The sequence below is a fragment of the Pseudorasbora parva genome, chromosome 25 (assembly GCF_024679245.1).
Source record: "Pseudorasbora parva isolate DD20220531a chromosome 25, ASM2467924v1, whole genome shotgun sequence".
Lineage (NCBI taxonomy): Eukaryota > Metazoa > Chordata > Actinopteri > Cypriniformes > Gobionidae > Pseudorasbora > Pseudorasbora parva.
In genome coordinates, this window is record NC_090196.1 from 9,294,627 (window position 1) to 9,322,194 (window position 27,568).

The following is a 27,568-nucleotide window of genomic DNA, read 5'->3' on the forward strand; positions in this document are numbered from 1 at the left end:
GACATGTGATTGCACTTGAGTGCTGAATTGATTCATGATTTGGATCCTGTGTCAAACTCATAGACCGTAAAAGAAATGGACACAGCAACCCCATAGACTTCAACGGCGGAAAAAATGAAGTCAATTAGAAGCACTCACTTCCTGATGGCTGAGCGTACTGCGCAGGCTCAGACTGAGCTTGACGACGTAGATGTGACGTAAGCAACCTGTCTGACAGCTGACAAGTCTTCTAGTAGTTGTGGAAAGTGAAATCTGAATCACGTTGTTTAAATGTTTTGTCCCGTTGCTTTTGGCTCACTATGGGCTTCTCCCCATTCTTCTCCCTCGACTTTATCAGACTTTACGTCTCCACGTCCCCCCGACTGTCTCATAGACAGTAAAAGATTTCTCCCGAGCGTCTCCTCCAATCTATACAGTAATTTCTCTACTGTGCGACAGAGTCGTGTTGGTTATGGCACAATCGTTAGCCTATTTTTACAAAAACAGCTTCTATAGTGTAAGATACAAGGTAATGGAGCCTTTTATACATTGTTGTGTTTCTTTATAAATAAACAAAGGATGAATGGAGTCTTTAAACACCTCAGATGTAAAGTTATTTACTGTCAAAATGAATGGGAGTCAATGGGATGCTAACAGCAGGTGATGGCTTGATTAGCAATGGCCGCCCCTACGGGTGGTATGCTTTTCGAGTGCTAGATTACCCCCTTGGTCAAACTGCCAAACTGCTGAAATCACGTGACATTGGCGATCCGAATCATGAATCAATCCGCTGATTCATAACTGTTCTAATCTTTATTTGAGGGCTGAAAACTAACACGGAAGAGAAGACAATGCTGAATAAAGTCGTATTTTTTGTTATTTTTGGACCAAAATGTATTTTTGATGCTTCAAGAGATTCTAATTAACCAACTGATGTCACAAATGAACTACTTTGATGTTTTTATTCCCTTTCTGGTCATGGACAGTATAGTTAGGGTTGCCACCTTCAATACAGAAAAATAAGGGACGCCTGCCGCAGTGGTGGCTACACCCCTTGGGGCCACGATGACCACAGTCCCGATAGTGTGCCAGTGCAGTGGTGGTATATCATAACTTAAAATATGTTTTCATAATTTGTATATATATTAAGATTATAATAGGATATCTGCTATTGAAATCGGTGTGAACAGATGCACTCAGTATAATACACAGCTATGACAATGGAAAAACAAACTCAACTGCAGTAACCTGGAGGGGAGTAGGATAAGAAATTGCTAATTAACTCGAGTAATTTTATAGTGTTGTGAACAAAGATTTTGACTAAAATATTTGTCATTGTTTGCAGTAATACCATCCAAACAGTGAAACCACACCTAAATAACTGTAAATGATATAATATCTACAATCATTTCTTATTTTAATAAAACACTTAACAACATTTTTATTTTTGGTAAGTTAAGTAAATATATTTATGTATTATTCCGTTTTTTATAGTATATTATTAATTCTATAGTATTGGATGATGCAATTATTTAAATTTGTTAAGCATAACAAATTGTTGTTTATTTTATTCCTAAAAGGTCCTATTTTGATTAAATATGTATTAAATATAGTTATATATCTTATCTCTTATTAAAGTAATGCTTGTGTCTGACTGTACAACTTAACCTTAATAAACAAATCATACCATAACATCATTAATGTAGCCTACATTATTAACATTATTTCTTAATAGGCAGCATATGAAATCTAACGTTATCAATCAAAAAATTATTTTAATATAGGGTATTTGGACCTGCCTCCATCGTTTCAAATGGATTTTGCCCATATAGAAAAGAAGGGGTCCCCTCCTCTTCTGACTCTGATTGGCCGTGATTCACGGCCCGTGAACCTGAAACAAACCAATCAAACAAACCAACGACGGCAGCGACCCAATTAGGGGCAGAATAGGACGTGTCTTCACACAATGCGGATGGACCTATGTAAAATACGGGACAAATCGCGTCCCGTATTGCTTTGATACATATATTTATATGAGCTAGCTGTTCATTTTATTACATTTTATTTGGTAGAAAATTTGACTATTAGTCAAAATAAACTTTTTAGTAATGAAATGTGATGTTCAAACTTGTGACTACTTTCTTTAATAACTACATAACATAATACTTGTACTTTTACTTTCAATACTTGTGTAGTACATTTTTAAATAAACTACTTGCAATACTTAAGTACACAAAATGTTGAATACGTTTGTACTTCTACTTAAGTCTGGCACTTAAAAGTCACTTAAGTCACTTTTTTATATGATTTTTATTTTAAAAAATACATTATAAAAATTAAACTTTCATATATTTTAGATTCACACCGACTGAAATATTTCAGGTCTTTTATTGTTTTAATACTGATGATTTTGGCATACAGCTCATGAAAACCCCAAATTCCAAAAAATTTGCATATCATGAAAAGGTTCTCTAAATGAGCTATTAACCTAATCATCTGAATCAACTAAGTAACTCTAAACACCTGCAAAACATTCCTGAGGCTTTTAAAAACTCCCAGCCTGGTTCATTACTCAAAACCGCAATCATGGGTAAGACTGCCGACCCGCCTGCTGTCCAGAAGGCCATCATTGACACAGGGTAAGACACAGAAAGAAATTTCTGAACGAATAGGCTGTTCCCAGAGTGCTGTCTCAAGGCACCTCAGTGGGAAGTCTGTGGGAAGGAAAAAGTGTCGCAAAAAACACTGCACAATGAGAAGAGGTGACCGGACCCTGAGGAAGATTGTGGAGAAGGACCGATTCCATACCTTGGGGGACCTGCGGAAGCAGTGGACTGAGTCTGGAGTAGAAAATCCAGAGCCACCGTGCACAGGCGTGTGCAGGAAATGGGCTACAGGTGCCGCATTCCCCAGGTCAGGCCACTTTTGGGCTACAGAGAAGCAGCACTGGACTGTTGCTCAGTGGTCCAAAGTACTTTTTTCGGAAATTTTTCGGATGTCATTCGGAAATCAAGGTGCCAGAGTCTGGAGGAAGACTGGGGAGAAGAAAATGCCAAATTGCCTGAAGTCCAGTGTCAAGTACCCACAGTCAGTGATGGTCTGGGGTGCCATGACAGCTGCTGGTGTTGGTCCACTGTGTTTTATCGAGGGCAGGGTCAATGCAGCTAGTTATCAGGAGATTTTGGAGCACTTCATGCTTCCATCTGCTGAAAAGCTTTATGGAGATGAAGATTTCGTTTTTTCAGCACGACCTGGCACCTGCTCACAGTGCCAAAACCACTGGTAAATGGTTTACTGACCATGGTATTACTGTGCTCAGTTGGCCTACCAACTCTCCTGACCTGAACCCCATAGAGAATCTGTGGGATATTGTGAAGAGAAAGTTGAGAGACGCAAGACCCAACACTCTGGATGAGCTTAAGGCCGCTATCGAAGCATCCTGGGCCTCCATAACACCTCAGCAGTGCCACAGGCTGATTGCCTCCATGCCACGCCGCATTGAAGCAGTCATTTCTGCAAAAGCATTCCCGACCAAGTATTGAGTGCATAACTGAACATAATAATTTGAAGGTTGACTTTTTTTTAACACACTTTTTTTTTGGTCGGATTAAATATGCTATTTTTTTTAGATAGGAATTTTGGGTTTTCATGAGCTGTATGCCAAAATAATCAGTATTAAAACAATAAAAGACCTGAAATATTTCAGTTGGTGTGAAATGAATCTAAAATATATGAAAGTTTAATTTGTATCATTACATTATGGGAAATAATTAACTTTATCACAATATGCACATTTTTTGAGAAGGACCTGTAAACCATGTGGCAGACAGTGACTGTTACATATTTCCCTCCTTAATTAGAAAAGGTTTGCACAGTACCATGAAAAAGTTTTGAATATGAAAATAATCTATGAGCAGGATCATCAACAAAGGACACAAAGTAATTCACAGGCCCAAGACCTTTGATCACTCTAACAGGACCTTTCCACTTTGCCGCAAGCTTGGCCATAAAACCATCCCTAGCCCATGACAGAAGATGACTACGAGCCCAAACCAAGTCTCCAACCTAGAAGTGAACTGGTCGTCTTCGTAGGTTGTAGTAATGACGTTGTTTCTCCTGTGCTCGTGTTACATTTCTACATTTTCCTTTTTGTTGTCTTTTGTTGATTTACGCATACCATGAACACTGTCCAATAGGGTAGTGTGCAAGATTGATTTCCCCCTCATTTTCTGTAGCAGACATCATTTGAAATAGCTTGGAATGTTATGCTGACTCTTCAATGCTCAAGATCATTACAGCAGGATCAGGGTGGATTCTGATTCGGCCTCTGTGCCATTATTTTTATAGCTGTGGTGTGAATTTTACTATTCTTTAATATTGAGAACAATTTTTAGAACTATAACTTTATCATTATCTTTATAGTTATCGTCCTTGAAATCTGCATTTATACTGCCACACAAATCACTAAACCAGATTTTATTTTGATTTACATTTCGGTTTTATTTTTAATCTGATTTGACAGAATTCATTTTGGTCCATGTCGATTTTGCTTGCGTATGAAAGAAATTCTCTCTGCCCTGAATCATGTACACCATTAGATGTAAATGATTCAGGGCACACTATAATAAAAAGAATGTCTCCAATTATACATTTTCAAGTGCTTGGTCACATCAAAAAATTTCAGTTGGCCGAATTTAAATTCTGTGCTTTAATACATTTTTTAAATGGCTGAACAAATTTCTCAGTTACCTGAAATTATTTAGCTAATTATGCAGTCTGTTGTCAATACCTTAAAACATTTCACATGGTAAAACACAATTTGCAGAACTCACTTAGACTTTTCAGTAAAACTCTGAACACATCCTCATTCTCAAAACACATTCTGCACTCGAATGCATGTCACCCATACTGGTAAACACAAGTGGCAACAATCAAATACAAATGGAGAAAACAATGTCATTAATTGAATACAACCACTCAAAACTGATATAACCTGTTTCAAATTATGAGACACCACCAATATAAGTACTGTGCATTGTGGGCTGTACACTGTACATTTTACAAATTGTGTGGCCCTGAACATTTTGCTTTCCATTTGCACGAGTTGGTAAAAATAGGGTTAGCCTACAAACAGGAGGAAGAACAAATAATTGTCTTAATTTCTGATCAATTTATGATATGATAGAACATTCAATGATAGAACATTGTTTTCATTCATCAAAAGACAATGACAAAAAATATAAAATTTGTTGGAGATTAAAATTTTACTTCTCCCTGAGAACTATATATTCTGAACAATGTGTTTTCTATTTTTTGATGTATTGTTTACTAATAGTGTATGTGTTTCTGTTCACCATTTTGATTATTTTGTTAATGATTTGAGATCAGTGTTTCATTTTAAACACAGTTAAAACTGTTTTGAGGCGAAAGTTTCATTTTGCCAAAGGAGACGGGTTTTGTGAATAGCGCTTGAAGATGGGGTTTTGTTTAATGTTTTCAGAAAATGGAGCAAGGTTTCAGAAATAGTGTTTTGAGACAAATTAGTTGTTGGAATCTACAGACTACACTGGTTGCATTGTATATTTTTGATAAGCAACACCCTGGCAGGTAACCGCACTTTAATGTGCTAAAAAAACACTCAGAAAACTGCATATCAATGTGCTTACAACCCCTTGGACCACCACATAAAAACACCCTGACAACCACCAAAACCCTATACTGCACTGCAGTGTGCTAAAACACTCATATCTCATATGTACACATAAGCAACTGAGTAGCAACACCCTGGCAACCAAATATAACGCTATAGAAACTTCAATAAGCTTGAAGCTGTTGGAACACCACATAAAAACAACCAGGCAACATCACCTCAAAATTCTAAAAACCCTCAGAGCACCTTAGTAACACCCTAGAAACTGCTCCTCATTGTGCTAAAAACCACTCAGAATACCTTAGCATTGGATAGCAAAAACCTGGAAATGCCCCACAATACCCCAGCAACTGCACTACACTGTGTTAAAAACTAATTGAAACACCACATTGAACAACACAACCTAGTCAAAAAAATAACTGCAACCAAATCGTCACCTTTATTTATATAGTGATTTATACAATATCTGATGGAGTTTTGGTTCCTTGCCACTGTTGCCTTTGGTTTGGTTTGCTCAGTTGGGGACACTAAAATTTCAACTAAATATCCAAATAAATGTAATTTCTAAACTAAATTAACTATATCAACTAAATTACTGATCTGCTCACATTGTCGCTATACAATTTAAAAATTTAACTGAGCTGGTTGACATCACAGAGGTTGTCTGAAGAGACAGAGATCACAGACACATTTTCTCCAGAGTGGCTGTACAGCCGGATCAAAATCTGTTGCATTATTTTCCTGTTTAACACTGTGAAGCTGCTTTGAAACAATAGTCATTGTAAAACGCATTATATAAATAAACTTGACTTGACTTGACAATACAGATGGTTTCAATGCAGCTTCACAGTGATAAACAGGAATGATGATGATGATGCAAACAGAATTCAATTCTGATGTAAAGCTGCTCTAAAAAAAACAAAAAAGTGTCATTATTTAGCTGTCAGCTCAGTAATTAGTTCAATAACTGTGTAACATTCATCAGTTATAAAAAGAGCTCAATTCAGCTTTGCAGAAAACAGTGATGTCATTGTCCAACTCAATTCAGTTTTCATCCAAAAGTGTCAGTTTAGTCAAACACAAAAAACACACACTTAAAACACCTTAGTGACAGCATGGTAACAAGCCAACACACTAGCAACAGCACCACGATGTGCTGAAAAAAACTACTCTGAACGCCTTAGAACCATCATAGCATCACCCTGGAAACCACCCACAATAACGTAGCAACTGCATAGCAACACCCTAGCATTGTGGCATTGATTTTTGTATGGGTACTCCCATTAAAGCACTCCCATTTCCTTCATAATTTTTTTTTTTTAAAAAGTTAAACAATTCTCACCAGTTAGGAGGAGTTGATATTGTGGAATCCTCTGGATAGGTTTAAGCATGTAATGCTTCACTGCAAGGTTAGCACAGCATGGTTTGCTCTGAATCAGAAAGTAGAACAGAGAAAGAAATACAGGTGATGGCCTGAGGGGAATTTTTGTCTGTAGTTTTTAAGAATGTATAAAAAAGAGACTATTCACATCCCTACAAAGGCTGTCAGCTGGGTATGAATTAAACCGAAAAACAGGTCAGAGTGGTTCTGTTACCTCAAACTCTCTGACGACTTTGGCAAAGGCTGGGTTTTTCCGGCAATGTTCTTCTAGAAGTTCCACATTCTTGTCGAACTCACGAATATAAGTGGAGTACATTTTAAGATAAGGTCCTTTCTTCACAAATATATCTGCTACACAACAGTGGTTGCTCCTGTTTGAACAAGGAAACTTCTATAAATAGACCAGTTCACATAAAAATACTATCTGGCATCAGTTTACACGTGTTATCCAAACCCATGTAACTTTGGATCATCCACAGAACTCAAAATATATTTTGAAGATCGCACTTTTAATTTTGTTATTAACTGATTCATTGAAAAGACATGACACTGCTAATTCTCAGGGAGGGATAGTGTAGATGTCAAGATTTATAATGGCTTGAGATTGTGAAAAAAAAGAGATTTGTATTCTGCAGAAGTCATGGTAGTGATTAGTGAGTAGATGATAACAGAATATTAACATTCAAATATTATTTTTAATTAAACCCTTTATAATATTTATTTATAAATATAAATATTTGTAAATTTATAAAAGAAAAAAAAAATGTATGACTTAATATTTATAAAAGACAGATACATCAGTGCCACATCTTTCTGATAAAAGCACCTGGAGGTGTTTCATGAACCGTGGAGTGACCCGAACGAAGCATGTAGATGGTCGTGATCTTGGGGTGCGTTTTCCAAAAGCTAAAATTTGGGGTGCGTTTTCTAAAAGCTTTGTTAGCAAACTAGGTCTCAGTTCCCAGCATTATCAGCATAGTTTGCAGGGTTGTTTTTACAACTGTTTACACACAAATACACAATTCTCTGCATTTGGCACAATTTTCATGCAGAAAACCTCTTGTTTCTTGTTTGCATGACTTGGACTTAATAAATCCTTATCTTGAGCAAAATAAGCAAGCTGATATTCCGTACAATCTATATTTTTTTATTTTAAATACATACAAATGTCATTTATGTCTTTAAGTTTGTCAAGAGATCGTGTATTTGTTAAGAGTGTGCATGTGCTCTATCAAGTAAGTATGAGGCAAGCCTAATTGAATCTGGAAATCAGCAAAATAACTGAGAAAAATTATAATCTAGCATGAATAGAGGGTATGCACTGATGTCACTTTCCCGCCGGACACACCCCCTCAGCCAGGGCTGGGTGGCAGAAGAGCTGCTGCGTGACTGGATTTAATATGGGAAAATGTGAGTAAAACAAATGGTTGTCAGATTAAACTAAAGGTTGGACTTGATATAGTGTTCTTACAACTTATCAAAGATTCAGTGATCAATTTATATTGACATAAAGCCAAAAGTCGTTTTTTCTTGACATTTATGAGTCTGATTTCGACACATAAATTTGTATCCCTGTCAGTCATCACAATTTAGTGAATCCTGCATGTATATGGGTCAATGTATTGAAGCATGTATGTGGCCGCTTGTCAAGAATGGAAAACAAAAGTTTTATTCAAATTCTGAACATATTATAGAACTATTCATAAAAAATAAAAAATAATTATATTGCCTAGACAACGCGCAAAGAGTGCTCCCTTTATAATCACTTAAAGCTGTCACTCATTCAATAAGCACAATCTCACAAAGTTCTGCTATATAAATCAGTGAAGCTTTTATACAATGAATCTCTTATTTTCCCAATGTCTGCACTTCCAGAGGATTAATGCATATGCTAACCGAACTCAGCACCAGGACAAACACTCGAGCAGTAAGAGGATTCCAAATTCAACACCTGTGATTGGCCAATTGCGTTGTAGAAATCTATAAACATGTCTGTGATTGGCTACATTACTCACCGAGGCGAAAACACGTCGGAATTGTAATCATTTGACAAGTGCAAATACAGATACACACTGGATCTTTTGCTAGCTCATTTTTGCTAATAATATGCTATTATTACAAATTCTTACAGAGGATTACAGATCATAAACAAGCAGTTATGGGCAGCTTCTCCCTCCAAAAGCAGAAGCAGCAACAGGTGCCAGTGGTTTGAGTGAGCTATTGTCAAGTCCTAGCCTAGAAATCAAGACGCACAAATCTAATCTGCTGCGAGTGTCGTCTAGCAACTCTCAATACACTTCATAGCTGTAAAAGCCAAACTCTAGTCGGGCCAATTGTGTACAGAGTCAGAGGGCAGGGCTTAACATAATGATGGCCAAGTTGCGCTTGCATGCTATTAATAAACACAGACTCTGGCGAACGGCGGTCTTTCGAATCAGCTTTGACCGCGACTCATTCTTAAAAAGGGAATGGTCATTCTTAAAAAGAGAATGGTGAGTTTCCAGACCAAACATCTTGATGTGGGTCTGCTTGTCAGGCTAATCAAGTCCGTCTCAAGTCTGGAACAGCGATGTCTAACGGGGAGCACATTCTCCCGATTTCTAAGAACTTGACAAATTAGTTTAAAACATTTTTTTCCTTTTAAATGCCACTGCTATGTGCCCATTGACACATGTATCTGATTTCTTTCTCTAGCCTAGCCATAACAAACAAGTTGTGGTTTTCTACACTTTCTACAATTATATTTTCTATAAAATTATGACAGTCCAACAAATGCACCGTATAGCTAAAGTAATGTATATTACAATAATATTACAGTTAAGACATTAACATGCTTTTGCCTTGATTCTTTGGGCTATATATAAAAGCGTCCACAGCTGTTCTCACACAAGTAGTAGTCCGCACCAGCGGGAGATTAGCCCTCGTGTTCAGCCACCTTGTGTGAAGACCGACTCGGATAAAGACATCTTCATTCGACTCTACCTGCGATCGACTCCACCGAGACTGAACACCGGTATGGCACTTATAGGCCCACTGAAGTGCCTTCAACGCATTATTCAATGTGTTGACATAATTTCCCCTGAAATGGCTCCAGCTGTTAGTAGCTCCTCCCCTTTTTTGAAACAGCCAATAGCGTTTTGTTAATATACAGTTTGTCATACAGTTTGTCATCATTCTTCTGATGATGTAACAAGTACATCAGGTATTATGGGAAGTGTTTCCAGTTCCGGCTGACCTAGTTAATGCAGCCTAACAATCAGTCAATTGATTTGAATAATGAAAGTTAAGAATGTTCTCTGTGTATGCCATAGTAAAGAGTTGCATTTTTTTTAGTCTAGATTTAAGCTGACAGAGTGTGTCTGCCTCCCGAACAAGGAAGACTGTTCCAGAGTTTAGGTGCTAAATAGGAAAAGGATCGATCGCCTGCAGTTGATTTAGGGTGCGTTCACACTTGTCATGTTTGGTTCGATTAAAACAAACCCTGGTGCGGTTGCTCGGTTAGTGCGGTTCATTTGAACATATGTGAACGCTGCCATCCGAACCCTGGTGCACACCAAACAAGCGGACAGAGACCGTTAAAAAGATGGGTCTCGGTCCGCTTCCAAACGAACTCTGGTGTGGTTCGATTGATATATGAAAGCAACACGGACCAAAAACATGTAAACGGACCAAAAACCGGACGTATAATGTCACAAGATGCGACGCATAATGCAGCTGATTTGACGACGCGGAAAGATCGGTGTATCCAAAATGAGTAACTTTAACGTTAGAGGGCAAACGTGGAGCAACGAGGAAGTGCCTAATCAATATTTGGTCGGACGAGCATGTTTCGAAAATGCTAGAAAAAACACAAAAAGCATACCTGGCTCTTCTCATCAAAGTTCAATGTGTTGCTATTAGCAGGTACAGACGACAGAACGGCCGTCTCTTTTCTGCACAACGGAGGAAATCCTGCTGCTGTTTTGAATGTTTTGAACATTTTATGAGCTCTTCATGAGTTCTCAGCGGGTAAAAATAATGTCAAATGTACACGCATAAAATGATCGCGTTTAATCCAGCACACAGCGTTGTTTTGAATGTTTTGAACATTTCATGAGCTCTTCATGAGTTCTCTGGTTAAAAAATAATGCCATATGTACACGCATAAAATGCCCGCGCATGTAATCCGCACACAGCATTGTTTTGAATGTTCGGTAAGCGAGCTCCTACGTCATATAAACCGACCAATCAGGTTGTTACCGTCTCCCTATGCCTTTTGTTCGGTAACTTTAGGTTCGCTGTTAAAAATGCCAGGACTATTATGTTTTGTTTTTGTTTTTTGGTCCGGACCAAACGAACCGAACTACAAGTGTGAACGCACCCTTAGATATTCTAGGTATTATCAACTGGCCAGAGTTTTGAGACCGCAATAGATGTGATGGAGTATAATGTGTTAAAAACTCGCTTAAGTACTGGGGAGCTAAACCATTTAGTGCTTTGTAAGAAATAAGAAATAAAATGTATGCCATGTTTAATAGGGAGCCAGTGCAGTGTTGACAGAACTGGGCTAATATGATCATACTTCCTGGTTCTAGTAAGAACTCGAGCTGCTGCGTTTTGCACCAGCTGGAGTTTGTTTATTAAGCAAGCAGGGCAACCACCCAGTAGACCATTACAATAATCTAGCCTTGAGCTCATGAACGCATGAACTAACTGTTCAGCATTTTGCATTGAAAGCATGTGCCGCAATAAAGATATATTTTTAAGATTGTATAATGCAGTTTTTACAGATGCTAGAAACGTGGCATTCAAATGAAAGATTGGTATCAAAGAGCACACCCAGGTTCCTCACTGATGACGAGGACTTGACAGAGCAGTCATCAAGTGTTAGATTGTATCCTTCTCAAATTATGTCCATGCGGCTAAATCATAATATTTCCATAACAAAATCAACAGCACCTTAAACACATGCACACTTTTCAGAACGTTCAACTCTCCTATGTCTCCATCCACCACCTCTTTATCTCCAGATGATTTTTGCCCATTTTTTCCACTGATAAAACAACAATAATCATCAGTCAGTTCTCACCTCCACACACGCATGATTTTACATCAGCCACATCTACAGCCAATCATCTCTCCTCCTTCTCTACTCTCACTGAGTCTGAAGTATCTAAACTTCTCCTCTCCAGCCACCCAACTACCAGCCCTCTACACCCTATCCCCTCACACCTTCTACAAGCAATCTCCTATTCAGTCCTACCAGCATGCACACACATCATAAACACATTTCTCTGCACTGGCATCTTCATTACCACATTAAAGCAGGCTCAGGTAACCCCACTGCTTAAAAAAAACACATTAGACACATCCTTTGTAGAGAACTACAGACCTGTTTCTCTCCTACCATTCATAGCGAAAACACTTGAAAGATGAAACACTTGTTTTCAACCAGGTTTCATCTTTTCTCTCACAGTTTAATCAGCTGGACATAAACCAGTCAGGTTTCAAAAAGGGCCACTTAACAGAGACTGCATTACTTTTGGTCTCATAAGCCCTACGGATGGCAAAAGTTGCTTCCAAATCATCAGTCCTCATCCTCCTCGATCTATCTGCTGCCTTTGACACTGTGAATCATCAGATTCTTCTGTCCACCCTCTCATCACTGGGCATCTCAAGGATTTCACTCCACTGGTTTGAGTCCTATCTCACAGGTAGGTCTTTCAAGGTTGCCTGGAGAGGGAAGGTATCCAGTGCACATCAACTGACCCCGTGGGTTCCTCGGGGCTCAATGCTAGGACCTCTCCTCTTCTCCATTTACACTACATCATTGGGACCCATCATTAAGGCACATGGCCTCTCATATCATTGTTATGCTGATGACACACAGCTCTACCTTTCATTTAAACCAGATGATCCCACAGTACATGCACAAATCTCAAGCTGTCTAGTGGATATCTCAGCATGGATGAAGGAACATTACCTGTAGCTCTCAACTAGGCAAAGACTGAGCTTCTCGTCTTCCCTGCTAATCCGACCCTACAACACGATTTCACCATCCAGCTAGGTTCATCTTTGATTACCCCTTCAGGGTCGGTCAGAAATCTTGGAGTAATCTTTGATGACCAGCTGTCCTTCAAAGACCACATTTCAAAGACAGGTCATGCAGGTTTGCACTGCAAAACATCAGGAAGATCAGAACGTTCCTTACAGTGGTTGCAACACAGCTTTTTGTCAAAGCCCTGGTCATTTCTTGGCTTGACTACTGCAATGTGCTTCTGACTAAACTTCCATTGTGTGCATATCAAAACACTTCAAATGATGCTGCGGCACGTCTTGTCTTTAACGAGTCCCAAAGGGCCCATGTCAAACCTCTCTTCATCTCTCTGCACTGGCTACCACTTGCTGACTGCATCCAGTTCAAGGCTTTGACTCGTGGTTTTGGATCCACTACAAGCTCAGCACTCGCATACTTCGACTCGCTCCTACGAGTCTACACAACCACCAGAAGCCTTTGCTCAGCTAAGGAGCGGAGGCTTGTGGTATCATCACAAAGAGGCATGAAATTGCTCTCCAGAACTTTTTCATTCACCGCTTCTGGCTGGTGGAATGATCTTCTGACATTCATCCGAATGGTAGAATCACTGACACATCTAAAAACTCATCTCTTCTGTGAGAACTTAATCTTATCATAAAAAAACATATTCTTGTTCCTCTTTTTTTTGTGTTCCCTCCCTATTCTAGCTTATGTTGCTCTGAGTAATGTCCAAAGCTCTGTATCTAAACGTTGCATATATAAAGTTGTATATAGTTGTATAAAGTTGTATGTGTTTCTTCGCCTCTTCATGACGGATCGCTTCCTGTACTCCTCAGTTGTAAGTCACTTTGGATAAAAGTGTCTGCTAAATGCATGAATGTAAATGTAAATGTAATGTTTAAATATTAATAAGTATATATGCAGGATTGTTTCCTTCTGGTATTTGTTGATGTTGGTGCAGTTGCATTACCAGTGAGCAACCCGTTCTTCCAGCTCATTCAACAGGTCGCAATTTAGCTTGTACAGCTGCGGCAAAGAACACAAGATCTGGTTCACGACTCGCTCATCGATTACGGCTTTTCCCGCCTGACAGGAGGCCTTCAGTACCGCTTCACGAAAATCCTGCAAGGTTTAGAGGAGTGAGATTAAGTAACAACAAAAGCACTGATAATGGCCAAAGTCTTAGTTTTTTTTAACACCATAAAAACACCATGATAGATGTTTAAATGTAATTTTCTATGTAAGAGGGCAAGCAAGAGAAGGAGGAAGAACAAAAACAATTGCAAAAAGCAAAGCATAGTAATTTCCGATCAATTTTGAGCTAATATGATAGAACATGTTTTCGTTCATCAAAAGAATGAAGAAAAAATATGAAATTTGTTTTGAGATAAAAATGTACTTCTCCCTGAGAACTAGGGTAAACATACCTATTAAGCTTGCGTACCCATTAAGCACACTAGTAGCTTTAAGATAAGATTATAAGAATAAAAAAAGATTCTATCATCTTACTTGATGTTTTAACCAACTGTTGTGTTTGTTACTGTATACCTTCTGTAGTTTTAAGCTAATCAGAAGATTGCACACTGAGATATGGATATCTCTGGATGCTTCTCAATATCCCTCCTCGTTTCCTTGCTCCTCGAGGCGAGGATTGAGGAGTGAGGAGGCTTCCTGAGGAGTCGGGAGCGAGGATACACAGGTGTATTCTTTGCGGAATTGTTTTATCGACTAAACATCATGAACGCATTAATTCTCCTCCCCCTTCACATCGTGTCAAATAACAACAACGACAGTTGCAGAATTATATCAAAGCACAAGAAAAATAAATAAATAGAGAACCAAATATACTAATACTATACAATGAATAAAAAGCAGTTAATAACTGGGAATAATTTGTTGTTAATAATAACTGGTAATATTAAATAAAATATGGATACTGATAATGATCAGTAATCGCTTTGAAGTGATGTTAAAGGGGGAGTGAAATGCTGTTTCATGCATACTGAGCTTTTTACACTGTTAAAGACTTGGATTCCCATCCTAAACATGGACAAAGTTTCCAAAAAATAAGTTGGATGCTTGATGGCGTATTTCTTTGTCAAAAATACTCCTTCCGGTTTCTCACAAGTTTCGGGGAGTTTTTTTCGAGTATGGGTCCACTTGACGACTACAGAGCGGAATGTCCTTGTATGGGTCGTACGGGCTCTTCTCCCGGAAGGGTGCGCGCGAGCAACCAGAGCGAGAGCAAATGCATGGCGCCCATAAACACTGCTCTCACTGCTGTCTCAGGACTTCACCAAATCAACAACATCACCAAAGAAGTGTGTTTTTGATGGAGCGGTGACGATAAAGGTTCACGATCGTGCTTTGGAAGCAGGTGGTGAGTAAAACTGCTTGAAAATGTGTATGTTGTTGGCTATCGTCACGTGAGTAAACAACAGTAAACAACATGATCGTATAGTTAATTTATCAATGGAGCATGCGATGTAACTTATGGCGTGTGTTTAAATACATTTGTTTAGCTGACCACTATAGTTGTCTTTTTGTTTATTGTAAAACCACCCCAAACATAAACCTAGGTGACGTTCACACAAAGCACATTCAAATGTGCTACTCCATTGTTTTTCTATGTAACGTTAACACTATAACACAGTCTGACGTGCAAAACCATTTTGGTTGCTACTGCTAAGGTTTAGTCGCAAACAATAGTCCATAAACCAAGTCATGTCCTCACAATCCACAAGTAAACAAACGCAAATGTTGACAAGCCGCTAAATACAGTACATACCACACAGACGGACATCCTGATGTTGATGCTTCTCCTGGTCAATTTATTTTAGCCTCCGGATCCGATTCTGGATCATATATGTATTAGTTGAATCTGATTGATAGCCATGGTTTATTTAGGGTAACGTTTTATTTTCCACGCTTGGCGATGTCAGCTTTCAGACGCTCTCGTGCAGTAGCTGCGCACGCTCTTCATTCATTAGCTCCGCCCACACGATACGCCTCCAGCCCCTCGTTTTTTTTTTCGGAAACAGTCGGTACAGCCTATCTTTCTTTTATAAATATATTAAAACCAAAAACTTTTCGGAAATATGAAGGATGCAATACTACTCTATAGGTACTCAAGATTGACATGAGATTGACTGAAACTGAGTGTTTCACCCCTTTAAAGGAAATGAGGATATTTTTTTGCTGTATTGCCTTGTTACAGTAGCAGAACAAACTCTACGGTAATGCAGATGTGTTATCAGTCCCATTTATGTGATTGTCATAATGTCAATTGACATATTTTTTCATCAGGAAAGCTCTTTAGTGTTAAACAGAAGTCTCCCATTGTAGATATGGTCATGCCAAACAATGCGTGAAATCCAGGCAGCAGATCGTGGCGCATTTAGAAATCTAAACTGTGTGAGTTTGGCAACTGTTGATCGAGTCCTTAAACGAAACCATGTCAGAATGAAGCAGCTGTCCAGAGTTCCAGTCCAAAGAAACTGACATCTTAAATGAGGCAAGATTCTAGCATGTGGAGGGACAGTTGTTGTTATTGTAATGCCTTGTGTTACCATACAGTTCTGCCAGAAAGACTCGGGAGAATAAATACTTTTACAATTATCCATTTATTAACAACCCAGCAAGCAATAAAGTACTTTGGCATAGCTCGCAATCAGACGGTACGGACTCTGCATATCCTGCCTGAAGACAAAGGCAGAGGCGTGGGGAGGATGGCCGTGAATTGGGGCGTCAGCATCTGCAAACTCAAACATGAGTAAGTACCTATCTTTTATACCCAAGTAATAGAATGTGATTGGATAGATAAAAGTTGAAGTGACATAACAATTAAGTCTTCCCGGTAGAACTTATGCTAAAGCTTTCATTTACATGCGACTGAAATAATTTGCTTTATAAATGTGCTTTTTCTTAGAGAATAATGGAGCTTGAAGCTGAAGAGGCACATCACAAGTTAATTTATGTGGATGAAGCCGGTTTCAACCTCTGTAAAGTGAGGAGCCAGGTCAGCGGGTCAACAATCACCATGTGTGCTGCCATCTCCAATGATGGTAGCCTTTGCCACATACAACCTATTGGCCTCATGTGCCTCATCACATTTCTTGATGCACTAAATGAAAGACTGGTTCCACCTGAAGAGAGAGGACTGTAGAGGCCTGGCATGCCTCTGTATGTCGTCATTTGGGACAACATCGTCACACGTCATTTACCTTCCACCACTCAAATCTTGTGACTGTATGGTTTGCAGCACAGCCTTGTATGATAATGCAATTTCTCCCTGCACACTCCTTTTCTGAACCCAATGAAATAGTTCTTCTCTGCTTGGAGATAGAAAGTGTATGATCACCGGCCATATGGGCAGATTTCCCTCCTGGAGGCAACGAGTGTTGGTTGGCAAAAAGGTACAGAGGTCTTTTCCTCTGAACATTCAATGCGATGTTGATGAGAACTTGTGGCATGAAAGTCAGGACCAACTGGATTAAATGTGAAGTTCTAAACATTATATTTTAAGATATTTCCACCAATAAGTTTCCTCTGGTTGCTTTTTTATTTCTTTCCAGCATTTGAGTTTAAATATCATTGATAGTGGTATTTTGTCTATTGTGTCCATGACTGATTGAAAGAATAAACTGATTTGACGAAGTTGTGTGGTGTTTGGAAATATTAGCTTATGTTGCATGTTTTAATGTTTGCAACTGTTAAAGCATTTTGCTAATGAGCTCCAGATTTATCCTTTGCCCCCCCCATACCACCCCTTCCTCAAAATCATTGTCAAGATTTCAAGATTCAAGATTTTGTATTAACTCTCACAATGTTGTATGATTTCATGAAACCAGTAATCAGCACAACTCCCCTATAGTTTCAGCACTCATAGATCCCTATATAAGAAGATTACTACCACTGCACTTCACATATATACAACATTTGAAGCTCCTGAATTGTCATTTGATTAAAAAAATCCAACACAACACTGGTGATAAATGCAGTACATTTCCAGATTCCCAACACAGACTGCAAGTACTGTAATTATGATTTCCACAATAAAGTATAAGAAGCAGATAAAGCAAAAAAAGCAGATTTAGAAAAGAACCCTTGTGACTGATTAACTCCCATTTCATGAAATGGGTGAAAAAGTAGGGCTTTTATGTAATGTTTCCTATTAAACATGACTGTAGATAAATCACTTCAAGTTATCGTAACTTACTATATGGAGGAGCTTTAGTACTTGCACAAATCTGTAAATAAAGAGAAATTATAAATATAAAAAAGAGAAACATCCAAAACATGAGAATTTTATGAAACTCTTTCCAGACAGCAACATCCAGATACAAAAAAAAAACTTGATGCATACAGTAACCGGAAACTGAACAAAAGGGCTGGGTGGAAAGGGGCTAAATTCTACTTGTATGTTTCACAGTAAAAAACGAAATGAAAAAAATAAAAATAAATGGCATGCATGTTATTTAATGTTATTTCTGTTATGGTGGTGAGTAAATTATACAGCATTTTCCTTTTTTTCCTTTAAAAAAGTTTTGACTTGATAAAACAGACTTACATTTTCTCTGAAGACAAGATCTCATTTACAATGTGTGCAACATTGGTGTTCTTCGCTTCAGCCTAGAAAAATAAATACATATTGCCATCAAAAATAAATATTTAGCTCTAGTTAAACAAACTATTTATACAATTTTATCTTTGCATATGCTGTTCTGTAATATTGCACTCATGCACTCATACACCTATATCATCAGAGATGCAGGCTTCTGAACTGAGCGCTGATAACAACTTGAGTTGTCCTTGTCCTCTTTAGTCCGGATGACATCGCGTCCCAGTTTTCCAAAAAATAACTTACAGTTTTGATTCGTCTGACCACAGAAGTTTTCACTTGACAGTTCCATTTTGCCACAGTCCATTTTAAATGAGCCTTGGCCCAGAGAAAACACCTGTGTTTTAGCTGGCAATGGCCAATGGCACAGTGGATTGTGTTCACCTACAATGTTTTCTGGAAGTATTCCTGAGCCCATATCAGTGGGCTCACTTTCAACATTTGAAAAGTTATCTATATTTTATTGTGCATAAAATGCAAGTTTATGAGACTTGTACATTATTGCATGTGTCTCAACTTTTTTGGAATCGGGTTTGTATGTTTTTTTTTAGAGAATTGTACCATTAGCTGTGAGTGAACCATACTCTATGGATGATGGATGGTCTCGGTTTGCCTCGCTTTAAAAGGGTCTGAGATCCTTTAGAGTGTTCCCATTTGTGAAACCCCCCTGATTTTATTCTTAATTATAATGAATAAATTCTTATATGAATACAGTAAATGTGAATGCAGTACCTGTTTTTCTCTATTAAAGGTGTTATCCTCCTCTTCTGAGCTGCGTTCATTTTCTTCTAAATGCATATCCTTCAGTTCTTGCACTTCTTCCAACACATTTCTGAAAAGAAATCAAAAAGCATCCCAGATTTTAAAAGCATATGAGTGGAACTGAAGGGGTGTCACATCCTAAAAACACTAAATTTCTGTTCTTCCCGCCATAGTAGCAGAACCCTTTCTCCAAGCAGAAGAGTTAATAGTAATGTCTGGGAATATGTAGTATGAATTAGATGTTGGTCAAGTATAATTATTGCAATATAAACAAGAAAACAGCCCTAAATTCCTGCATGTAACCTGCATTTAAAAATAGCCCTGGCTCATTTCCAGCTAAATCTATTTGTTTTACATTCATAATTTTTTGTGTTGCTTAAGTTTCCAAATACAGTTTGGGGCCATTGTATTTTTTAACCAAGACTAAGGGATCTTATTATTATTATTATTATTATTATTATTATTATTATTATTCAAACTTTCAAAGCCTTGGGAAAAACTTTTCAGCAAATTAGTTTTAAGTTCAATTATTTTTTACTTAAATTCAAATTTGATTTGCAATTCTGTATTTTGTCAATCAAAATAATTTTGGTACTTCCAATTCAAATTATTCAAGAACTATTCAACTTTCTCATTAATTATTCATGTGAAAAATAAATCTATATAATATTATCTATATAACATATAAGCAGGGGCCTTGGGTCCACTTTCCTGCTTTAGCCCTAACTTAGATTAAACTCTTCTGCCTTTAACGTTCTAGTAATTTTGAAGTCCTTGATTACCTTGTTCAGTTGTAATTAGGGTTCTCAAGTTGAGAATCCCAGATGTACAGTGTGCCTTAATTTAAGCATTACAGTATTGACTTAACCTAGATTTAGTTTTTAGTCTGTGTTTTCTGGACAGAATATAAATGTGACTTTACTAAAGTAAAAAAAAAATACTTTTAATATTGGTCATTTATCACTTTATCAGTGTCAGCTAAAAATGTACCTTTTAAGAAACTGCTGCTTTTTGTTGTCTGCATAGTGTTCAGGGAACACATCTGGAATTTCATAAATATCATCATCCTCAGACATGGTTGAGAGAATTTGGTAATTATTGACATCCTGTGCCTTTGCCGTGCTAAAAGGAGGCAGATTTTCATATTCTGGGATATCTTCATATGCATGTTCAGATTCAGCAGCATTCTCTAGATGTTTTGCAAAATCTTCATCTACACTCTGCTCAACTGCTAGTATATTCCCATCGAGCTGACCACTGTGCAGTGACACCAGGTTATGAGGGCTGATTTCACACTTGCTTTCCTCTGTATCCACTGACTGCTCATTCATAACTGGAGTGAGATAAAGGGCCTGCCCACTGTTGACAGATAAATTGGGAACCTTTTTGACAGGGTCAAGATCCATGATCCTTAGAAAGGACGTCTGCTTAAAGCCATCATGTTTACGTATATCTGCTGAGGACAAGGACTTTGATTTAGGCTTGAGAGTCAAGCCCGTCTTCTTGTTTGGCACATCACTTGCTTGGTTCTGATTGGAAATTTGTCTTTCAAATACAAGAGGGGGATGCCCTTCAGTATCACCATCATCTCTCAGTGGATATTTGACTGCCAGAGTCTTTTTAAAGAGTCTATCTACTGAAAGTTCTGTAGACCCAATGTTATCGTGTCTACAGTCATCAGGCTGAGGTTTCTGAGATGACTTCTTCAGATGGGTATCATTTGATACCTTAGGGGATACACACATATTTTGTTCTTTATTTTCAGTCCCCTGTATACCAAATTGCTGGGTTTTATTTTGTTGCTGAGGGATCTTCTGGCGTGGGACAGCTGCTGGGGTGCCCTGACTGTTACACTCTGTACATGTAAAGCTCTTTATGGTCTGAGTACCTTTGTTCTCTCTAGAATGTCTTCCAGCATTGATGCTCATCTTGTTAGGACTTTCTCTCCATAATGGATCTGGATTGTTAACATCAACAGGTAAGACAGTAAACTCTGGCTTGGTAAGGCCCGCTGACTCCTGATGGATAACTTTTGGTTTATTTTTGCGCTGCAAGGGTACTGGTTTCTTAAGAGGCTTACTAGGGGATGGATTACAATGAACACTACTTGCAGTTTGCTGACATTTTATAGGCCCTGGTGTTTGACCACTATCAACAGATGAATCAATGCTAAAGACAGTGTTGTTTTGGTGTTTCCTGGTCGTTTGTATTGCAAAATCACTCTGATGTGCCTTCAAAGGCTCCTTGTTCTGAATCTTGGATGTTCTCTGAGTTTTTTCAATTGGATGGAAATGGAAATTATTATTATTAGATGAGCTGTGTCCAGAGATGCATTTTGACAAAATAGGTGTCGTCAAATGCTTTTCTTCCTCTGGTGTTCTCAGTGGAGGTTTATATGAATTCTTTCTTGGAATTTCAGTATTTCCTGCTTCACATGGATCAGGACTGTTCCCATGTTGATTAGGCTTGTTATCCTTTGGTGAGCAATCAGCACAATTTCGGTCATTGCATACACAGATTGGAATTATGTAATCCCACTCTGGTTTGTTGTTCCCAGTATGCATTCCATTTCTGAGATTTAGAACGCCAACATTCTTTGCTGTGTCAGACTTTTGTTGTAAAACCGGTTGATGCCCCTCCTTGGATGTGAGATGTTTTGAATAGAAAGGAGGGGGGTGTTTGAAAAGGCATGGTTTTGGTGCTACATCAGGCTTAACTTTACTTTTAACAGCTGGTAAGGTATGTTGGTAAACACGCAATTTGGAAGCAGGTGGACATTTTGTTCGCACTGGTGCTGGGATAAACTTTGGTTTGGGAGCCAAAGGTGGTTTCTGATCACCCACTGAGGGAAAAAAGCACATGAATACATGAAAACAAGGAAAGAACACTGGTTGAAATACAGTTGGTAGGCCTATGCTTTAACCACCAAAGGTGTCATGAAGAGTGGCTATGTTTATTTTTTTATACTGTTGTCTGAGGTCAACTAATGACACTAATGTGTGTTTTTACATTCAAAAACATCATAATGAATAAGTACTAGGCTATTTTCTACACTGGTTTTGAGGGTCTCTCCAGAACGCTCAGTTTTGATGGGGGTGCCACTCTGAAGACTTAGAAGTAAACGCCCACAGCTAGGATTGGAGAATACTTGGATATTTAATGAGCTTCTGCTCCCCTGTCAGTTCACGGGAGGGATTGTTTAGAAAGCAGCAACCAGAATAATTATCTGTCAGGGCTCTCAGAGCATATCAAACAAATACAATGATTTATCTCTCATCCCCCTGTGATTTTTTTTTTTTTTTTAATTACTTGGCCTGCCAGATCGGTGGTAAGTAATAAGTGGTAATTGATCGGACTATAAGTGATAAGTGGGTGCATGCTCTTCAAATATCAAGTCAAGAGAGTGAACATTAACAACGCAGATCAAGAAATTAATGTTATTTCACTATTTAAGGTTCACCGGTCTGCCGACGTGCTTACGCTTTGGTCTGGAAAACACATTAGTTAGCCCTGGAACGTTGTTGGGCTTTGTGAGCCCCCTGGCCGCCCATAAAAACATGTTTTACTTCAGACTGATCTCATGAAATGGCGTGTATGACACGCCAATTCGTATGCCATTTTGGCGTGCTATAAAGATGTATAATCGCTTTTTAGCGTGTTTATCAACGCCGTTTCTTTCTACCCCCCTACACTGCCCCTACCCCTAAACCTACCCATCACACACACACAGCCCCTAAACCTACCCATCACAAGAAACATTCTGCATTTTTACATTTTCAAAAAAACATAATTTAGTATGTTTATAAATCCATTTACCTTGTGGACACACACATATTCAGACACATTTTGAACGAGTAACTCAAACGCTTCCCTAAACCTACCCATTTGTGTATTATAAAAAACAGGATAACAGGCAGATACGATTGCAGGCACAATTTATTCAGAAAGTACAAATATCCCGAGGCCAAACGATTGATTTGTGTGAAGAAAATCCCCAAAAGTGATCAGATTGTCGAGTCTATCCGTCAAAGATTAATAATACATTTCAAATATTGCCGCCAGAAGAAACGTCACGCCAGCTTTGACAGCATTGGCTGTCGTGTGTCCGGTGACCAATTGCATAATTACGTCAGCTTTGATTGTAAAATGCCATTGGCTCTCGTGACCGATCGCGTCATTCTCATCATTGTCGTCTCGTATCATTTGTATCAGAAATATTAACAAGTGCGTGTGTGTTCTGTTCACGAAGGGGTGCGATCATCATTTCAACGACTAAAACATTAATATCAACTCTGTTCTTCACGTGAAGATATCGTATGACTTCAGAAGACTTGGAATACAACATGAGTTAATACTTTTATACTGTTTTTCGGTCCGTTTCTGCAATAAATACATGTAACTGTACATTTATTTGCTTGTTAAGTATTTACATTGTTGAGAGTGGGTAGGTGTAGGATAGGAGTGGAGTTAGTTGCTCCAAAATATAAAATTAGGCTATAAATATTAATTCTGTCAGATAAGGTTGGCGGAATCACATGGCGTAGACATACACACGGAGAAAATGGTTCGTTTAGGCATAGACATACACACGTAATCACACGGCATAGACATACACGTGGATAGCTCAAAATGTGTATAGATAACACACCACTTGCCTTTAGAAATTGCTGTGTAAGTTTACGCAAAGTCATGATGTCATGTTGTTTACTCCACACAAGTGTTGCACCATTCCTGTCGGATCCAATATAGAAGGAGCATTGTGTTTTAATCTCAATATGTCTGCAAATCCAGTGTCGGCCTCTGTCTTGTTCACAAACGATTATCTTGCTATCTTCGGCGTGTTTATTGCTCAATAACACGATTATTTTAGCTTCACAAGGTGGTAGGCGGGGCTACAAAAGCAGCATAACACATAGAGGCGGTGTTTCACCCTTCTAATACGTCATTGATTTGAGAGCCTCATTTTCTGGGCCTGGTGTCTATAAAAGCTTTTCTTTTAATAACAAGGACGTTTTTAGCTCCGAAACTTACAGGATAATCTTATATTACCATGACCTTTTACTGTATATATCAAAGGCTTAAGGGAAAGTTAATTTCTCAATTCATCACCCCTTTAACCAAAATTTGTCATCGAGACACATTTTTCTGTTTGTGTAATTGCAATTTTTAAATATCCTACTACCAAAATAATAATAATAATAATAATAATAATAATAATATGAAATATTTTTTCTCTGAATTAAAATCTAATAGAAGATTTAACACATTACAAAACAAAAGAAAACCCAAGTGTATTTTTTTTTTACCTGAAATGTAGTAACATTTTCAGAATTTTTGTCAGTGATATAATATACAAATATTCTTTAAGTTGTTAACCTTTAAAATGACGCAAAGTCATTCAGTAAATAAACTGATATATCATAGTAGGAGTTTTATTTTATTTATTTTTTTAAACATCTATGAAGCTTGGGGTCCATCAGAACCCAAAACAGAAAGGATCAGGTCTTGAAAGGTTATAGAAACTATTTTAAAAATTAATTTTCGGTTTCTACATTGATCACTACATTGAGGGATTGTGCTAGGCTACATGGAAAGTCCATAGCTTTAATGGAATTAAGCAAGATTTACATAGCATATATTCTACTAAAACTTTATTAAATTAACAAAGAAAAGACCCATTAAATAGAAATGCTATACACTCTTTATCCAGTGATTATTTATAAAGATAGGTAACTTCTAGAGAAAACTTATTTGAAACAAAAAATATTTTGATATCTTATCCGTGTGATAACTCAGTTTCTCTTTACTTTTACATTTAAAAAGTCAAGTAAAAACAATAAACGAATCTTTCCAGTGGGGACTGAGATATATTTTGCCCAATTTGTATTTTAAATAACACAACTTTTATTAAAAATCATTTAAAAGTAAGCATCAGCTTACTAATAAAATAGTTGTGACTTCTCTATTAAAATGAAAATTCTCACCTGCACGCTTCATGGCCCCACAATATTCACTTATTCATTAGATATTGGCTACGTGACCACAAGCAAATATCCTTTGTGCGTTTGTTTTCCCGGTAGTCTGCCAATTTTCAGCTCACAGCGTCACCATCCAAGGCGTTTTCAGTCCAGTTTAATGAGGAAAGACTGATCAAATTCTTTCAGAGGCTCAGAGAGGGCGGGGTACATATACCACGTGCCATTGTATAAGCTATGAACTAGTAAGTAAGGTTATTCGAGTTTCAATAATCCGTATCATTGTGTGCGTGCCTGGCTGTGTTCATCCGAGTTAATATTGCTCATGGTAAAGTTACAGTGAATACAAAGGAAATTAGTATTAGGCCTACTTTAACGAAACGAAACTCCTTTACTTAATCTTTTTTTGTGGTGACTGTATCCATATCTGTAAAACATAAATAATTATGTTAGGCTACTATCACAAACCTAAAGACGAAATCTAGAAGAAATAGAGTAGGCTATTAGTAATAGGCTAAATGTGAGAAAATTCAGAAAAATCTGGATTTCAGCTTGTTCTATTAAACCAGACATTTTAAAACGTCTTTTGAATCAGACTCATAAACCAATCTGAAAGAATTTGTTAATTGTAAAAACTTAAATCAGCTACCCACTGATTGATAGAAGATATTTTTTTACATGTTTAAACTGAGTGAACTGACAGAAAGAGATTTTGAAGTGAATGTAGCCTAAGTGTGGCTGTTTTCTGGATATGGTCTTATTTCGATAGTTTAGCATGTAGGCCAAGGCTAAACACGGATGACAGCCTGTAGATCATTTAAAAATGTTAAATAGCTACACAAATAATATGTTTAGAATTTACAAATACATCTGCCTCTGAGGGGAAAAAAGAAAAAAAAAACTGGAGTGATTGATTTTTATTCTTTTCAAAGATAATTTGCAAAATAGACAACAATTATAGTGTGTGTGTGTGTGTATGTGTGTGTGTGTGCGCGAGCTAAAATCTTAAATAAAAACAATTAATTTAACTCAGTTGAGGAATCAAGTTCATAGATGTCTCATCCTGAGACGCCCTCTAATGCATAGCATTAGCATTACAGCCATAATTTCTCAGCCAATATATATATTTGTTATTAATTTAATTATTATTATTTTTATTTAGTAACTATATTTAGTTATATAATTTATTATTATTATTATTATTATTTGTAATACATTTTTGTAAAAAATAATAAATAATAATTTTTTGGTCAATGAATGTAGTTACTCTCCAGACAATTAACACTACAACTTTAGTATTCACTGCATAATTAAGCAATGCATTTTATCCTAGTAATTCTTTCTATAAAAAAGAAATAGTAACATAAAAACTATGTGTTCCCTTTCGAGAGAGGTTCCTCGTATTACGTATGAGAAAACTCATTTTCTCGAGAATATGAAGCAAAACTTTATTAATAAAGGTATCCATGTAAAGCGTAGTGCCGCTGTACGGCCATAGCCCAGCGCGAGGAGCGCTCTGATTGGCCGGGCCGCGGCAACTGCAGGAACCTATGGTGAGGCGGCTGAGAGGAACGAACCAATGGGGGGTGTTCCAGAAAGCCCGCCGTAAAAGGTGCTTATATTTGCATACAGGAGGCTATATAAGACCCTAATTCGCCATAGGTGTCAGATTTTATCTCCTTCAGCGACACCGTCGCTGACCTCCGGAATCAAGCAAACCGCCGTCGAAAAGCAACCAGCGGAACATTCCTGCAGCCCTGAGGACGCCGGATTCCCTCCGAGTCTCCGCCTTCAGCCACCTGCGTTCCCGCTGCACCATCCGGCGTTATATATCCTTTATACTGTGTGTCTATGTTGAGTGTTATATGTGTTTGTGTGTGTGTTGCCGCTGCAACGCCACTTCTAGAGCTTACAGGCTTGTTCTATTCGAGGACTCTCTCGTTCCGCCGCGTCGTTTAGCGCCGCGGAAAGACGGAGCTCTTCTCACTCTCCCTCCTCTCTCGTTCCGTCGCGCTGAATAGCGCCGCGGAAAGAGAGAATGTTAGAGGACATGAGCACTGTTAGAGGACTCAAGCCGAAGCTCTCTTCACTCTGCCACCGCCGTGGCTCTTCTTCCGCCGCTGCCGCAGAGTTGTCCTCACTCTTCTCTCGTTCCGTCGCGCTACAGCCGCGGACAGAGAATACT

General features: G+C 38.1%; 1 protein-coding gene across 3 annotated transcripts in view; it reads right to left on the reverse strand.

Annotated features, from left to right (window-relative positions):
• LOC137064829 (FYVE, RhoGEF and PH domain-containing protein 6-like) overlaps positions 1-25,532 on the reverse strand; it is a 60,885-nt gene extending 35,353 nt beyond the window's left edge. For 2 of the 3 annotated variants that reach the window (XM_067436357.1, XM_067436358.1), the window contains exons 1-8: positions 25,393-25,532; positions 20,399-22,250; positions 19,379-19,478; positions 18,596-18,657; positions 18,245-18,275; positions 13,997-14,148; positions 7,225-7,381; positions 6,972-7,059 (exon numbers count right to left, since the gene is read on the reverse strand). In XM_067436357.1, coding sequence (XP_067292458.1) covers positions 6,972-7,059; positions 7,225-7,381; positions 13,997-14,148; positions 18,245-18,275; positions 18,596-18,657; positions 19,379-19,478; positions 20,399-22,250; positions 25,393-25,405 — 2,455 coding nt within the window. In that variant the 5' untranslated portion in view covers positions 25,406-25,532. The remainder of the gene's footprint in view (positions 1-6,971; positions 7,060-7,224; positions 7,382-13,996; positions 14,149-18,244; positions 18,276-18,595; positions 18,658-19,378; positions 19,479-20,398; positions 22,251-25,392) is intronic. The other variant, XM_067436359.1, reaches the window with a different exon arrangement.
• Positions 25,533-27,568: the final 2,036 nt, after the last annotated feature.